A 15,930-nucleotide genomic window follows, 5' to 3' on the forward strand; every position below is an offset into this window, starting at 1 on the left:
CAAAGTGTGCAATTCTCATCTGTTGGAGTTGATGTCAACCAAACACAAATACAAGTATTACTTAACCATTTTCATCTCTACACTCCATAACCATTACCTTATGGAAGTGAAGAAACTTTTTGTACAAATCAGCTACAGTTCATTTATTGGGGGGGGGGGGGGGGGGGTGTATGAAGTATTTTCCCCCCTCTTTTTCATTGCTCCCCAAGCACCAGAGAACACTCTTCTCTTCTCTCCCCCTCCCTCACTCCCTCCCCCCTGCCCCCCCAGTACTTCAAGGGAACTCTGTGAATAACCCACCCATGTTTGTATTTTCTTGACCTTTTGAGATGCTATAGGCCACTTCAGTGGATTATTTAGCAGGGATACTGCATAAAAAAGGATGCCAGTAAATAGACTTGGCAATTTCAAAATCTTTTTCTTAAACTAGTTTTGCTGCTTTCTGCTTAATATAAGCTTTTATTTGAAAAAAGATTCTAGCTACCTTCTAAAAGGTAAATGTTAACGTCAGTGAAACCTACCCACAATGTGGGAATGCATCAGAATAAACCCTTCTCCATCCTAACTTCCAACATCTTGTCAAGCCAGTGAGGATTCAAGTGTGAGATTTCAATAAAAATGACAACATAGTAAAATATTGATAAGAGCTTATCGCTATAAAAAGGCTGCATTGATCGAAGAACGCCAGCTTTGTCCCATTCATTTATTCACTAATATGTACCACGTACAATTCATACAGAACATTCTAAACAACTTAATGTTAGATAAAAAATAGAGGGTTTCAAAAGGCCAGAGAACTAGTATGTGGTGTAATATTAGGTTTTTCTTTTAAAAACTAAGTCTAGATTTCATTTGCTTTGTGAAAATTTTAATGTTTTTAAAATTATCATTGTAGTCTGTCTGACAAATGCCCCATTTAATTTCCCCTTTCATTAAATTATCCACTTTAGAAATTCAAGCATACAGAAAGCATACAGAAAAATTCTATGTTGGTAAGACAGGAATTAAGACTGAAATTGTTCTCAAGTATAACACATTCCATTAAAAATTTCAGACTAAATCCTGCTTTTACCTGTCAAATCATCTTCAGAAAATTACAGTACAGTATCAGGTATGACTTTAAAATGTTCAGTGTTGCACAAAATCAAACCAGATTTGATATTCTCATCCAAAGAGTCTGAGTTGGATCCTACACCATTCAAAATATACTTTGTTAGACATAAAATATTTTATTTTATTTTTAAATTCTGCAGTATGGATGATGAAAGAAACAGCCTGTGCCAACATAACTGCAGCATGCACTCACCATTGTACAGCATAACACCCCCCTCACCCCCCCAAATTTTTAATATTTGAGATCTGGACATAGTACTCTTGCATGTACATCACAGCTGCTCTCAGATCAACAAACTTCTGTCAGAAAGGAGAGTGACGTTTCAAGTCATAAGAGCAGGAGGAACAAGAGGATGACACATCTGAAAGCGTAAGTTTTTGTGCACATATTTATGACCCATGTTGAGTCACTGGAGAGCAAAGCTTAAAAAAAACAGACTGCTTAGGTATCTAAATTTTGACTATACGTTTGGGTGTGGTTTGTGGTGGTTTTTTTTTTTTTTTTTTTTCCCCCCTCCCTTCTTTCGCCTTTCACTTTTAAAGGCAAATCCGAAGAAACTTATCAGTGGTTTGGCTTTTCATTTAATCTTCTCTGGGTGTCTTAGCTGTGTCGTGATCAGCTTCCAATTTCAGGTCTTAAGATTCCTAGTTGCGAACCATATGCTCTGGGACCTGCAGTAACAGAAGACAAGCATGATATAATTATATTGTGGTGTTCTCTAGTATTGCAGAGCTGTTCATTAGAACAAGAGAGACAAAAGGAAAAGTCCATGGGGAAGGGGAGATAATAATGGATGACACAAAGAAGACAAAGGTGTATAATGCCTAGTTGCTTCAGTCTTCACTAAAACGATGCTTAACAAAAATTAACACAAACCAAAATAGGGTAAGAACTGGTTATAGAAATATTTAGATATGTTAGATGTATTCAGATAGTCAGAGCCTGATGAAATTCACTCTAGGATACTGAAGCAATCTCAGAATCATTAGCAATTATCTTTGAGAACTCATGGGTGAGGTCCCAGAGGAGGGCTGTGATGGGGTGTACTGGCCCCACACTGGAGAGGAAGGGGTTAAAGCAGTGTTCTTGGCAGCAAAAGCCACACCTCGCCGAGACTACTGGGCATTCTCCAACTGCTGCTGCTACAGTATAAAAGGGAGCAGCCTAGCTCAGTCTCAGCTGAGGAAGGACACAGCTTGCCTGTGTCAGCTGAGGAGTAGCCAGAATTTCAGATCACAGGAGATGCCGAGTCCCCAGGGAGACTCCACCTGAGGGGCCCAGAGACTCCCAAGACACCACGATTTCAACAGCAAGAGTCACGGTAGGAAGTAGCCCAGGGAGGGACGAGCCAGTGTCCTGGCAGCAGTCAGCATGTTAGGGACGGATTCCCCGCTGACTTAGTGGTGAACCCATTCACCACTACCAGAGCCCTGAGCTTGGACCAGGGAAGGCCTGGGTCCCCCTACCTGGCTGCACCCTTTGGGGGGTGACCCACCAAACCACCTCCCACTGATTGGCCATTAGGCTGTGCTTCCCCACAGCCAAGGGGAACCCTTCTGACTTTGGCCATTAGGCCATGCATCCCAAGGGAGTCCTATTGACTCTGGCCGTTGGGCCAAGCTTCCCTGTAATCCAGGGGAGTCCTATTAGCTTTAACTCTGGGCCTATCCTGCCCTTGCCCCACCTCCAGGGGGATGGGGTGTACTGGCCCTGTGACAAGGGCAAATACTGTACCTATCTTTAAAAAGAACAAAGAAGAGCAAGGCAATTATAGAACAATCACCCTAACTTTGAAATCTGGAAAGATATTTGAACAAATTATGAATCAATTTGTAAGCATCTAGAAGATAACAGGGTTTAAGAAATATCCAGCAAAACAAATCATGCCAAACCAACGTCATTGACAGTGTTGCTGGCCAAATGGATGGGGGGAAGCAGTAGGTGTGACATTTTGATTTTTAGTAAGGGTTTTTGACACAATCCCACATAAAGAAACTAGGGAATGTGGTTTAGATTAAATTACTATTAACTGGTTGAAAGACCATACTCAAAGAGTAACTACCAATGGTTCTCTGGTGGGGTTCTGCAGGGGTCAGTCCTGAGTCCTGTACTAGTCAACATTTTCATTAATGACTTGGATAATAGAGTGGAGAGCATTCTTACAATCTGCAGGTGACACCAAGCTGGGAAGGATTGCAACCACTCTGATGGACAGGATTAGAATTCAAGACCAGCTTGACAAATTGGACAACTGGTATGAAATGAACAAGAAGAAATTCAATAAAGGCAAGTGCAAAGCACTATGCTTAGGAAGGAAAAATCAAATGCATAAGTACAAAATGGGGAATAACTGTCTAGGCAGTAGTAGTGCAGAAAAAGATCTGGGAGCTATAGTGGATCTCAAATTGAATGAGCCAGCAATGTGATTCAGTTGCAAAAAAGGCTAATGTCATTCTGGGGTGTATTAACAGGAAGTGCTGCATGTAAGACACACGATGGAGCTGTCCCCCTCTATTCCACACTGGAGAGGTCTCAGCCGGAGTAGTGTTCAGTTTTGGATGCCATACTTTAAGAAATATGTGAACAAACTAGAGAGAGTCCAGAGGACAGCAACAAAAAACTGTTACAAGGTTTAGAAAACCTGACCTAGGAGGAAAGGTTAAGCTGGATATGTTTAGTCTTGAGAAGACTAAGGGAGACCTGAAAACAGACATCAAATATGATAAGGGATCTTAAAGAAGATGGTGGTCAATTGTTTTCCATGTTTAATGAAAGTAGGACAAGTAGTAATTGGCTTAATCTGCATCAAGGGAGACTTACGTTACCTATTAGGGGAAAAACTACAGGATAGTCAAGCACTGGAACAGGCTTCCAAGGGAGGTTGTGGTACCCTGGTCAGTGGAAGTTTTTATGAATAGATTAGACCAGAGGTTCTCAAACTGTGGTTCGTGACTCTGTTTTGATGGGGTCACCAGGGCTGAAGCCCAGAGCCCCAAGCAAGGCTGAAGGTAGGGGGGGCTCACGATTTTTCTTAAGTCTAAATGGGGTCACCAGCACAAAGTTTGATAAACACTGGACTAGACAAACATCTGTCAGGGATGGTCTACATATACTTCATCTCGCCTCAGCACAGGGAGCTGGACTAGATGACCTTCTGAGGTCCCTTGTAGCCCCACATTTCTATGATTTGCTACTTCATAGGATAGGAGAGTAAAGGTGTCAGGGCATGCCATCCTAACATAGCTGTGCCTTTCTTGTATTGTAGCAATGTGTGACAAAACAGACCAGCTGAGTTCCGCCTTAGCACCATGATGAGAACACTAAAATGCAATATTAGGACTTCATGCTGCAATTTTTTTAATTATGCACCTCCAGATTGGTGCTCCAACTCAAAGATAAGTGTCTCTGCTTTAGATTAGGCAGTTATGCCTGGTCCATTCTATTAGGAGAGCTTGCAGAGAACACTATATTTGTTGAGAGCAGGCATCATTCACCATGCCAACCACGTAATGGAGAGTACTATTTTGTGCAAGTTCATAGAAGAAGCAAGTAATATTTATCAATTGCTGTTGCCTTTTTTTCCTTGTGTGTGTTTTAGGGGACCTATGCTGAAGGAATGCAAATGGCATGATATCGCAAAAAAATTAATTTCTTTGAGACACCTCTGGTGGTATGTAAGGTTTGAACTCTTCATAGAGCTTAATTTTCAAGAATTAAGAATAAATTCACTAGCTTCAAGAAAAAGAGAAGTTACCAGCCAATTATTTCCTGCATTTGATTACTTTACAGGGAGCAGCCATTGTTCTTATTAGAAGTGCATAAACTTGTTAACCACTTCTATGCCTAAGCATTACCAATCAAAAGTCATTACTATTACTGCCAGCTTCTAAGTACACCTCTACCCTGATAACGCGACCCGATATAACACAAATTCGGATATAACGCAGTAAAGAAACTCCGGGGGGGCGGGGCTGCGCGCTCCGGTGGATCAAAGCAAGTTCAATATAACGCGATTTCACCTCTAAGGCGGTAAGATTTTTTTTGGCTCCTGAGGACAGCGTTATATCAGGGTAGAGGCAGTGGTGAGCTGGAGCCAGTTCCTACTTGCGAACCGGTTGTTAAAATTAGACGCCGGTGTAGAACCAGCTGTTAAGGGGCGGGCGGGTGGGCAAACAACTCCAGTCCGTGGGCCACATCCGGCCCACGGGACCCTCCTGTCCCCCATCTGAGCTCCCAGGAGTCCCAGCTGGGGAGGCCGAGGCTCCTCCCAGCCCCTCCCCCTCTCCGCAGAGCCGCAGCATGCCGAGCCGCCAGCAGCTGGGCAGTTCAGCTCCTGAGTCCTGCTGCTTTGAGCGACTGCAGGCAAGGTGTGTGTGTGTGTGGGGGGGGGGGCTGTGAGCGCCACGGCCACCGGGGGGGGGGGGGGGGCAAGTGGGGCAATTTGCCCCAGGCCCTGGGCCTTGCAGGGGCCCCCGGCCCCATGAGGATGTCTCCAGGGCTGAGCTCCTCCCGCTCAGAACCGGCGGGCCAAGCGGCAGGAGCTCAGCAATGCTCCAACCTTTTGTCGGGTGTAAGAAAAACATCAACAGCTACCTTGACATTATTGGGGGGGGGAGGGGGGAAGAAAGCTAGAGGGGACAGAGAGGCAGCCTAAAGAGCCAAATCTGCTTGAAAGCTTTCTAATTAAATAGTGTCCACTGGTTACTTGGGAGGTAGGCAGCCGTTGGGAGAAAGTTGTATATTTTTGCAATTTAAAAAAAATATAATTTCCATTATAGGGACAATGTTTTATAATTATTAAAATACTCATGACCAACAATTCTATATTATGAGGAAAACTGTGGTCTGTGCTTTACTAAAAAATAATAGGGCGCTTTCTTTTTTCTAGCTTGGTGGCTGTTATCCTATACTACAGTCCTGTATTACTAGTGTTTCCATTTCATAAACTAACAACACTATTCAGAATGGGGGGGGGGGGGGGGAAATGTCCCTCCACTCTCCTGCAGCTGCAGCCCTGTTTCACCTACTCAAAAAAAGCTCTAGCAGAACTTGCATCAAAACCTAAACTCTGTGTGAACATGTAGGGTTTTGTTTTGTCCAGTGGGCCATTTTAAAACATAAATTATAAGATTATTTTTCTCCTTTGTATCAATCACTGATCTGTTCTTCACCGATAAACAGATAAACATGTAAAAAATGTGGTGTTTGTTTGTTTTTTGGTTTTGTTTTGTTCTGTTTTGTTGTTTGTTGTTGTTGTTAAGTAGGACTCCCAATGATGACTCAATGCATTGCCATTTCTTATGGAGAAAGGTACAAAAAAATACTTACTGTGGAACATCCCTTAAATCAGAACCTTTTTATAGGGAATCGGTTGTTAAGATTTTGGCAGCTCATCACTGGGTAGAGGTGTATCATACATATTAGAAATCTATAGATATCCTTTTTTTTTTTTTTTTTTTTTTAAACAGGATGTTGCAGAGGATATGTAAACAGGATACTAATCATGGAAATTCAAAAACCCAAAATGCAGTCAGATTAAAAATATTAAGTAAGATGATAGGTTTGTGATAACGCACTTGTGTTAGTTATCTGAAAGTAAATGTATTCCACTGATTTAAGATAAATGGTGAACGATACCATACACCATTAGTTTGAAAAGCAATAAGTAAAATGCAAAAGGAAAATCATTTTTCTAAACAAGAGGCACTAAGGATTAGATGACTTACTGCTGCTTTCAAAGCTTGCTCCAGATCTTCCAGTATATCTTGTGCATCCTCCAAACCAATTGACAGGCGAATCAAAGTATCATTGATCCCAAGAACCTCTCTCTCCTCTTCAGGAACTGAGGCATGAGTCATAATGGCCCTGAACGAAAAGAAAAATAGTCTCTGTGCAGACCCATTAGGGGGTTTATTAAATAACTAATTATTTGCCAGCTCTGTAGGAGTGGTGACTATTTTTTGAACGGCAGTTTTGTGATCGTCTCTACTTAATCTACACATCAAAAGCCCAGATCCTCAAATAGTGAAAAATAGCATAGCTCCAATTAAGTCAATGGGGCATCAACTAGAATAAATCTACATAGCTCCACTGACTTCACTTGTTTGTACTAGCAGAGAATCTGGTACAATATTGCCTGACTATAACTGCTAAAGAAAAACAGTGGGTACTTTGGACACTCTAGCTCCAAGTTTTCATCTGGAAAAGGAAGCAACATCCTATACTACTTTCCTTCAACCTTCAACCCTGCCATATTGGTAGATAATGTTTGTATTTTTGTGTTTTTATTTATTTTTATTTATATATTTTGTTAGAGGTTAATGTAACCAAGCAGTTCCTGTCTATGCTGTAATCTATTAATTCAGAGATCAAAATGAGAGCTTAACAGTTACATGTACTGTAAATATAGATTCTAGGACTGGAAGGGACCTCGAGAGGTCATTGAGTCCAGTCCCCTGCCCGCATGGCAGGACTAAATACTGTCTAAACCATCCCTGATAGACATTTATCTAACCTACTCTTAAATATCTCCAGAGATGGAGATTCCACAACCTCCCTAGGCAGTTTATTCCAGTGTTTAACCACCCTGACAGTTAGGAACTTTTTCCTAATGTCCAACCTAGACCTCCCTTGCTGCAGTTTAAGCCCATTGCTTCTTGCTCTATCCTTAGAGGCTAAGGTGAACAAGTTTTCTCCCTCCTCCTTATGACACCCTTTTAGATACCTGAAAACTGCTATCATGTCCCCTCTCAGTCTTCTCTTTTTCCAAACTAAACAAACCCAATTCTTTCAGCCTTCCTTCATAGGTCATGTTCTCAAGACCTTTAATCATTCTTGTTGCTCTTTTCTGGACCCTTTCCAATTTCTCCACATCTTTCTTGAAATGCGGTGCCCAGAACTGGACAATACTCCAGCTGAGACCTAAGCAGAGTAGAGCAGAAGAATGACTTCTCGTGTCTTGCTCACAACACACCTGTTAATACAACCCAGAATCATGTTTGCTTTTTTTTTTGCAACAGCATCACACTGACTCATATTTAGCTTGTGGTCCACTATAACCCCTAGATCCCTTTCTGCCATACTCCTTCCTAGACAGTCTTTTCCCATTCTGTATGTGTGAAACTGATTTTTCCTTCCTAAGTGGAGCACTTTGCATTTGTCTTTGTTAAACTTCATCCTGTTTACCTCAGACCATTTCTCCAATTTGTCCAGATCATTTTGAATTATGACCCTGTCCTCCAAAGCAGTTGCAATCCCTCCCAGTTTGGTATCATCCGCAAACTTAATAAGCGTACTTTCTATGCCAATATCCAAGTTGTTAATGAAGATATTGAACAGAACCGGTCCCAAAACAGACCCCTATGGAATCCCACTTGTTATTCCTTTCCATTAGGATTGGGAGCCATTAATAACAACTCTCTGAATATGGTTATCCAGCCAGTTATGCACCCACCTTATAGTAGCCCTATATCACTATATTGATCTCTTTGAAGTATATAGCAAATCACCTGCAAATGGTGGAAAATGGGCAATTGGCTTATGTTAATCCATGTAGCTAATTACTGGTGATGCTTAGGAAATAGGTCTACTTCAGAGTCTCATCTGTTAAAGGTGTCACAGGACTCTCTGTTGCTTTTTACAGATCCAGACTAACACGACTACCCCTCTGATACTTCAGAGTCTCTATTAACTATTGTTCGCCTAAGTATTCTGAGCTGTCCAGAGAAGGCCTGGAACTGTATTTAAAAAAACAACAACCTTGGATCCTGATCCTTTTTATCTCTGATCTGCTTGATGCATTATGCAGGGGAAGCTTGAGTTGTAAGACTGAGATCTCCAGTCCTTCCTGGATATGAATATTGGATTATAACCTATAAACTAATTCTTTGCAACTATAGTGCTCACTATCTCTACTATGAAACTAATCAACTACACTTATGTCTGTATGTATACTGATCTTTTAACCAATACACTTTAAAAAAACACTTTAGTGTAAGAATTGGCTGTAAGCGTGTATGTAGGTAAGATCTGAAATCTTCATTAACCTGGGAGGTAATGCTTCCGATCCCTTGGGATTGGTAGAACTTTCTTATATGATTAAGATTTTCCACTAATCCCCACCATATTTGACTTGGGTGTCTTGGTAGAAGCCCAAGGCTGGGTTGTTATAAGGGAACTGTGTTTTGGCTTCCGGGTAACCAGTACGGTATTACAGAAGTTGTTTTGGGCAGGCTTGGTAAATCTAAGTATTGGAATATCCACCAGCTTTGAGAATTATCTGCCCTAATTGAATAACCTCAGTGTGGCTCCCTGGGAATCCTGATCACAACTGTCAAGAGGTTTAAAGAGGAAAAAGGATTGGAACTCCAAGGCCTACAAACTTGTGCCATCGACCAGGAGGAGTGGTAAAGAATTGTGGGTAACTCTGATCCCATGTAAACCAGAAAAGGAGTTGAGAAGGGAAGTGAATTAAACAAACGTTCCTAGACATTCAAAAGTGGGCCACATAGAAAATTCATAAGGATTTCTTCTACCTTAAGGTAAGAGCTGATAGAGCTTTATAGGTATTAGACTCAATACTGCCCTTATTTACAGTGATATCTCCCATTTGATTTCAGTGGGCAGAAGACGACAATGGTATACACATCATGCAGAGAATAGCCAATTTTTCCTTTGTATTCTCCTCACCCCAAGCTGACAGACAATATTAAATTCATTTTCACTACTGGCTGCAGTGACTACGGAATTAGCAGAGAAGCACAGGTCTTGAAAGGGTCAACCATTTTATCTTCAGATAAGCCCAGAATGATCTAGTGTCAGGTAATGAAGTATTGTTTCAAACCCTATGTTAAAATACACAAAGTTTACTGGTTTCAGAGTGGTAGCCGAGTTAGTCTGTATGAACAAAAACAAAGAGGAGTCCTTGTGGCACCTTAGAGACAAAAACATTTATTTGGGCATAAGCTGTGGGTGGGTGGAGATTCTCGAGATAGAGAGAGAGATACACACTGCTTACTGTATTTTTCACTCCATGAATCTGATGAAGTGGGTTTTAGCCCCCGAAAGCTTATACCCAAATAAATGTTAGTCTCTAAGATGCCACAAGGATTCCTCTTTGTTTTTACAAAGTTTACTGGGTATGAAAAACAGGTGCATGTAGTTTTGTGTGCCAAGTATGCCCTCTTGTGTAAGGAGTTAGAATAGCAGACTTTTTTTACACTAGCAAAACTGAAGAATAAGTACAGTAGAACCTTAAAGAAAAGAACACTAGCATTATGCACTAACCTGTCAACTGGACACCATGTGAAACTGGAAGTAACCAATCAGGCAGCAGCAGAGGCCCACCCCCCAAAAAAGTCCAACCAAGTACTGTGCCTGTATTGCATCTTAAAGGTAGGTACATCTGGGCTGTTGTCCCCACACACTTACAACTAGGAAGTGAAGATACTGGGGCTGCCAGCCCAAGACTGCCAGAGCCAGCAGAGCAGGATCAGTGCCAAGGTCTGTGCTGCTTTCACCCCCTCTCCTCTGGCCAGAAAGTGGGGGATGTACTGTTTTTACCTCCCCACCTCCAGACAGAAGGGGGACAAGCTTGCAAGGAAGCTGCTAGCACTGAGGAGGGAGCTCAGAGCCTACTGGAGCCTGGCCTGGAGTGTCAGCTGCTGGAGCCCAAACTACACTTTGTTCAGAATTACAAACATTTCAGAGTTATGGACAACTTCCATTCTCAAGGTGTCTGTAACCCTGAGGTTTTACTGTACATAGTGTAGATTTAGTGACTCCATTGTCCATACTTTCATTCATGGCTGAGACTCCCACTTTGAAAAAGGCAGGTCAAAGAACAATACCGTGCTGCAAAAAAGCCAATGATTATACTGTGGAAGAAACTGAAGGATATTCCTGGATTTACAGTGACTGAGGGGGCAGTTCTTCAGTTTGTTGATCTAAATGCTACTAACATAACCTCACCTTAAGCCAATGACACAATAAAATATAGCATTTTTGAGGGAGGAATTTTATCTGCTTTTGCTTCACTTGCATTTTACTAATCCTGCTAGTTTCTATAGTTAAGGATAAGAGAGGTAAAGATTAAATACGCTCTGGGTGAGATTCTAAGAGGCACAGCACAGAACTTGCAGCCCAGTTGCTCTAGGGGAGACAAAGGTGATTCTTTGTGCCCTCCCAAGCCCTTGAGGCCTGTGTAAGTTACACCAGCTTTCCAGGGCTGCCTTGGGGGGGATGTCACAGTGCCACCCAGAATCTCCACGGTGCTGTGCACTGCAGCTGATTATGCCTTGTAGTTCATGTATGTGGTATTTTGAATTGATGGTGTTATCTGCTGTACGCAGATACTGTGAATCATAGTTTTGTCAGGCAATGTATCCAGAAAGGGGAGGTGTGGTTCTTGATAGTCACATCTTTCTGCAAATACTTTAAAGACAATGCAGAGCAATTTGCTTTGAAGCCCTGGCTCAGCCCCCCACTTGCTAGGCCTGCCAGACCAGTTCCAGCAGGAGGGACTCAGCCCCTTGGAGAGGGAAGGGGTCAAGCAACCTCAAAAGGGTTTAAACACAGATACTCCTTTGAGGGGATCTGACAGTTAAGGGGGAGGATGATCCAGCATTATTGGGGAGCTAATTGACCCATGGGCTCTAGAGGTCAGGGTAAGACAGGGCTATCTAAACCTTTAGGTAAGATAGATATGCACATAGATGATTTTTTAAAACAATAAACAGTCTCTCTCCTATCCTATGCTGCATTCCTACTGTTAAGATTAAATAATACTTTGTTTTATGGAGGCTGTGTGGGGTCACTATATTCACCACTGAAGAACAGCAGGTAGCCAAAACCCAGTTGGATCTACTGATCAGTCATGTTTGGTATCTAGGGCACTGTAGCCTAGCACCCAGTCTGAGAGTGGAAGAATCAGGGAATTCCACCACAAGGAGGTTAAAGACTTGAGACCTAAGATATGGAGGGGGTGCACTAAGAAGTCCAGAAAAGGGGACAAACATAAAGCTTGCTCTGAACTGTGACACTCCCCTCCTGCTCCATGCTCCGCCCTGCCACCTACAGCAGGACTTAGGAGGGGATGCTTAGAAGTAGGAGTGTAAGTAGGGCAGTACCCTGTACCTGCAAGAGATTTCTAGTAGGTTGCAGTGGTGGGGGGGAAAGGGGGGATGGTGCAAGGCTGCACTCTGCTCCTTTTGGGCTAGGGAGGGCATTCATTCTTAGGGCTTTAACAGCACAATCCATATGCTAACAAACTTAAACAAACGTTTTGTTTAAGTTTATTAGCATATGTAGTTCTGTTTTATGTTGGTCATGAGTCCTCAGGAGGGGGGATGGAAGGTATTTAAATAAAAGTGGTTTTGGTTCTTTTTCTCCCCATTGGTCTGAATTATCCATGACATTCATACTGTATCATATCAAGTCCAAATCATTAGAGGAATGCCTCTGCTTGCACTGATCAGAGGATGTTTGGAGTCTGATGTCAGCCCAGTTCTGCAGCCTGACAGGAATCAGTGGTGTTGTCCCAGTGTAATTAAACATAGAATTCTGCTTTGCAGCCAAATGAGTCTAACATGCATTTTGTTAACTGGAACTGGAGCAGCAAAATAAAAAAAACAAGGTCCTCATTTTCCAGCTTTGTGGGTGAGAGAACTATAAGTGAAGATTATAATACTGGACACTGACAGCCTTAAACCAGCTGCCTCAGGAATTTGCCAAGAACTTTGCTGAAAATATGTTCCTCATCTTAGCAGGGGCAATGGTGCTAAGACTTATCACACATCTGCCCACCTTTATTCGAATGAAGCTCCTTCTGACCTGACAGCTCAGGCATGGTCACTTTCATTCAGAACAATTTACAAACTTGGAAACTAAACCTGTAAACCCTTAATCATTTGATCAGTCCCATTGAAGACAATGGGACTATTTGCATAACTATGGACCATTTTTGTGGCAAGAGTTTCAGGAGTCCGTTCCTATAAAGGAAGTTGAATCCCCCCCCATTTGAAATACGTTTGGGTACAATAGCATAATGCAGTTTAAGATACATTCTACTTAAAATTTGTCTTTTAATAAATCATACATATGCTGAAATGGCTCCTCACCCAAATCCCAGATTCCATATAAACAGACTGAATACTACATATTTGGGGGGGAAACTGTGGAGTTAAGCATGTTCATATATACAAAACACCCATTTCAGCACTGCACTGGAAAATATAGTTGAACTTAAACTTTCTTCAAATTCCATAGAAAATTAATAGACACAATTGTTTTTTGTGTTAATCAGTGTGTACCTGAAAAAATTAAATGCCTTCTAAGAGAAAAGAATCAGTCCACACTTACTAAAAAAAAAAAAAAAAATCCTTCCAACTAGTGTTCAGAAGAGTGCTACAAGACACATACATAACCTCATGAGCAAAGGGTGGAGAGGATAATGTGGGAGGATATGACCAGCAATAAATAAAAAAATCTCAAAGAGGCAGAGGTTCACAGATTTGCAAACCTAAAAACCTGTGTTATGCTTTAAACCACCTCATCACATAACTTTTTAATGTCCATAAACCTGGGAACTGCAAAGGAACAGTGAAGCCCATTAACCTGAATGTGTGCCAGTATGCCGTCACTGACTAGGCTCAAAGGCTCATTCACAGCTGAACAGCTAAAAATTAACCTTGCCCTTTTAGGCTAAACATTCATATCACTGGCTCCATCTCTGTTGTTACACAACAGAGAACAAAACTCCAGTGGGGCATGACGCTGGCACAGAGGGTCTCAGGTATGTGATGTGATTTTTCAGAATCTCTTGTAGTATGTACATGAAATAGCTGGTAGTTATGATTATGCTATTTCTATGCATTGTGACAGACCCAGACCAGTGGGGTACAGGAGTCTGGTAGAGGGCAAATATACTGGTCACTGGATGAGTAGTTTTCTGTTCCCTGAGTGACCAGAGCAGGGGCTGCACTAGAGTAATCAGGAACCTGCTAGAACCAGTTAAGGCAAGCAGGCTAATTAGGACACCTGGAGCCAATTAAGAAGAAGCTTCTAGAATCAATTAAGGCAGGCTAATCAGGGCACCTGGGTTTTAAAAAGGAGCTCACTTCAGTTTGTAGTGTGTGAGTGTGAGGAGCTGGGAGCAAGAAGTGCAAGGAGCTGAGAGGGAGAGGGAGTGCTGCTGGAGGACTGAGGAGCACAAGCGTTATCAGACACCAGGAGGAAAGTCCTGTGGTGAAAATAAGGAAGGTGTTTGGAGGAGGCCATGGGGAAGTAGCCCAGGGAGTTGTAGCTGTCATGCAGCTGTTACAGGAGGCACTATAGACAGCTGCAGTCCATAGGGCCCTGGGCTGGAACCCAGAGTAGAGGGCGGGCCCGGGTTCCCCCCAAACCTCCCAATTGACCTGGACTGTGGGCCCTTCCAGAGGGGAAGGTCTCTGGACTGTTCCCCAACCCACATGGTGAATCTCTGAGGCAAGAAAATCCGCCAATAAGTGCAGGACCCACCAAGCTAGAGGAGTAACTTTGTCACAGCATGTATATTCATCTTGATATCTGAACTTATGAATATTAGCTATGTTTACTACATGTTTGCTCCTGTGGTATTGCCCACAAATTATTTAGCCAGCACATGAAGGGACAAGTCAAGTTGAATGGCTTATTAAGGAACACTTAGCTCACAATGAACCCTAGAATACGTGTCTACGCTTACTGGATTTTTCCTGTGAACATTCTAACTACAATATGGGAGGGGGTGATGGACATGTAACTTACCCATGTGACTCCAAATACCATCTTTCACATAATAGAGAATAGATTTCCCTTCACTTGGCAGAAGCTAAAAGGCCCTGGAAACATCTCCATTTTGCTTCTTTCCTGCTCCAGCCTCTGGACAATGAACATATCCTAATGGGAGCGTTCTGACCAAGGGACTGAGGGGACTTCAAGGTAATCTGGAGCCTTGATATTCCTTGATCCTTTGCAAGTGGACTTATGAGTTGGATATGGTACAGAGACTGTTCTAGCCTCACTGATTGCTGATTTCTCCCTTGCCTTGCAATAGACAAAGATCAGATGTCTGCTGACTTTCTCACATGAGTCAGCAGCCTTTGATACCTGTGGTATAAGCAACATAGCTCTTGCTTGAGTGGTTTTGTTCTTTCCTCTCCAAATGTCAAAGCCTGTTCCCATTGAACTCAATAGCAAAACTCCTTTTGATTTCAACGGAACAGGATTTGGCCCCAAGAGATCAGAGAATGTGATTTTGATCAATTGCTTATCTGTCCAGAGGTATTTCTCATGTATGTTCTGCCAGGCTGATTTTGATTGCCCCTCCTGTATGTCATGCTGAGGAAAATAATAGAACTACAGCCCAAATTGTTTTATCAAGATGCACATGGCACAAACAGTTCTATGCCTCTTTTCCATCAAACCCAGATGGCGCAGCATCTTTGCTTTCTTAGTGCCGGGCTGAGAGCAATACTTAGATAAAGGCAAGCTGGCAGAAGCTTAGTTTGGACATAAGGGAGGCACTGATAGTGTGTTAAAGGAAAGTGGGGTGATTACCCTTCCTATCCTTTCATTTAAAAAGTTTTCAACATGGGCTGCTGTTGGATCCTCAATGACACCTGGAAGTACAGGTGGCACCAGGGGCTCAAAGCATCATTTTATAGCTGCATTTGTTTAACACATGGAGGGCCATGTGGGGAGGTCATATCGTTCATCTCCCCCGCCGCCCTTGCGTCCCTCCTATGAGTGAAGTACCGGCAAGAAATGATTTCTACTTGCACCACTGCTTAGAAGGCAGC

The 15,930-nt window shown here is 42.4% G+C and overlaps 1 protein-coding gene across 1 annotated transcript in view; it reads right to left on the reverse strand.

Moving 5' to 3' along the window:
• Positions 1-1,626: 1,626 nt before the first annotated feature.
• The window catches only part of CTH (cystathionine gamma-lyase), a 49,828-nt gene continuing 35,524 nt past the window's right edge, over positions 1,627-15,930 (reverse strand). Inside the window, exons 11-12 of the mRNA XM_034779255.1 lie at positions 6,841-6,979; positions 1,627-1,785 (exon numbers count right to left, since the gene is read on the reverse strand). Coding sequence (XP_034635146.1) covers positions 1,759-1,785; positions 6,841-6,979 — 166 coding nt within the window. The 3' untranslated portion in view covers positions 1,627-1,758. The remainder of the gene's footprint in view (positions 1,786-6,840; positions 6,980-15,930) is intronic.

Source organism: Trachemys scripta, chromosome 8 (genome assembly GCF_013100865.1).
Source record: "Trachemys scripta elegans isolate TJP31775 chromosome 8, CAS_Tse_1.0, whole genome shotgun sequence".
Lineage (NCBI taxonomy): Eukaryota > Metazoa > Chordata > Testudines > Emydidae > Trachemys > Trachemys scripta.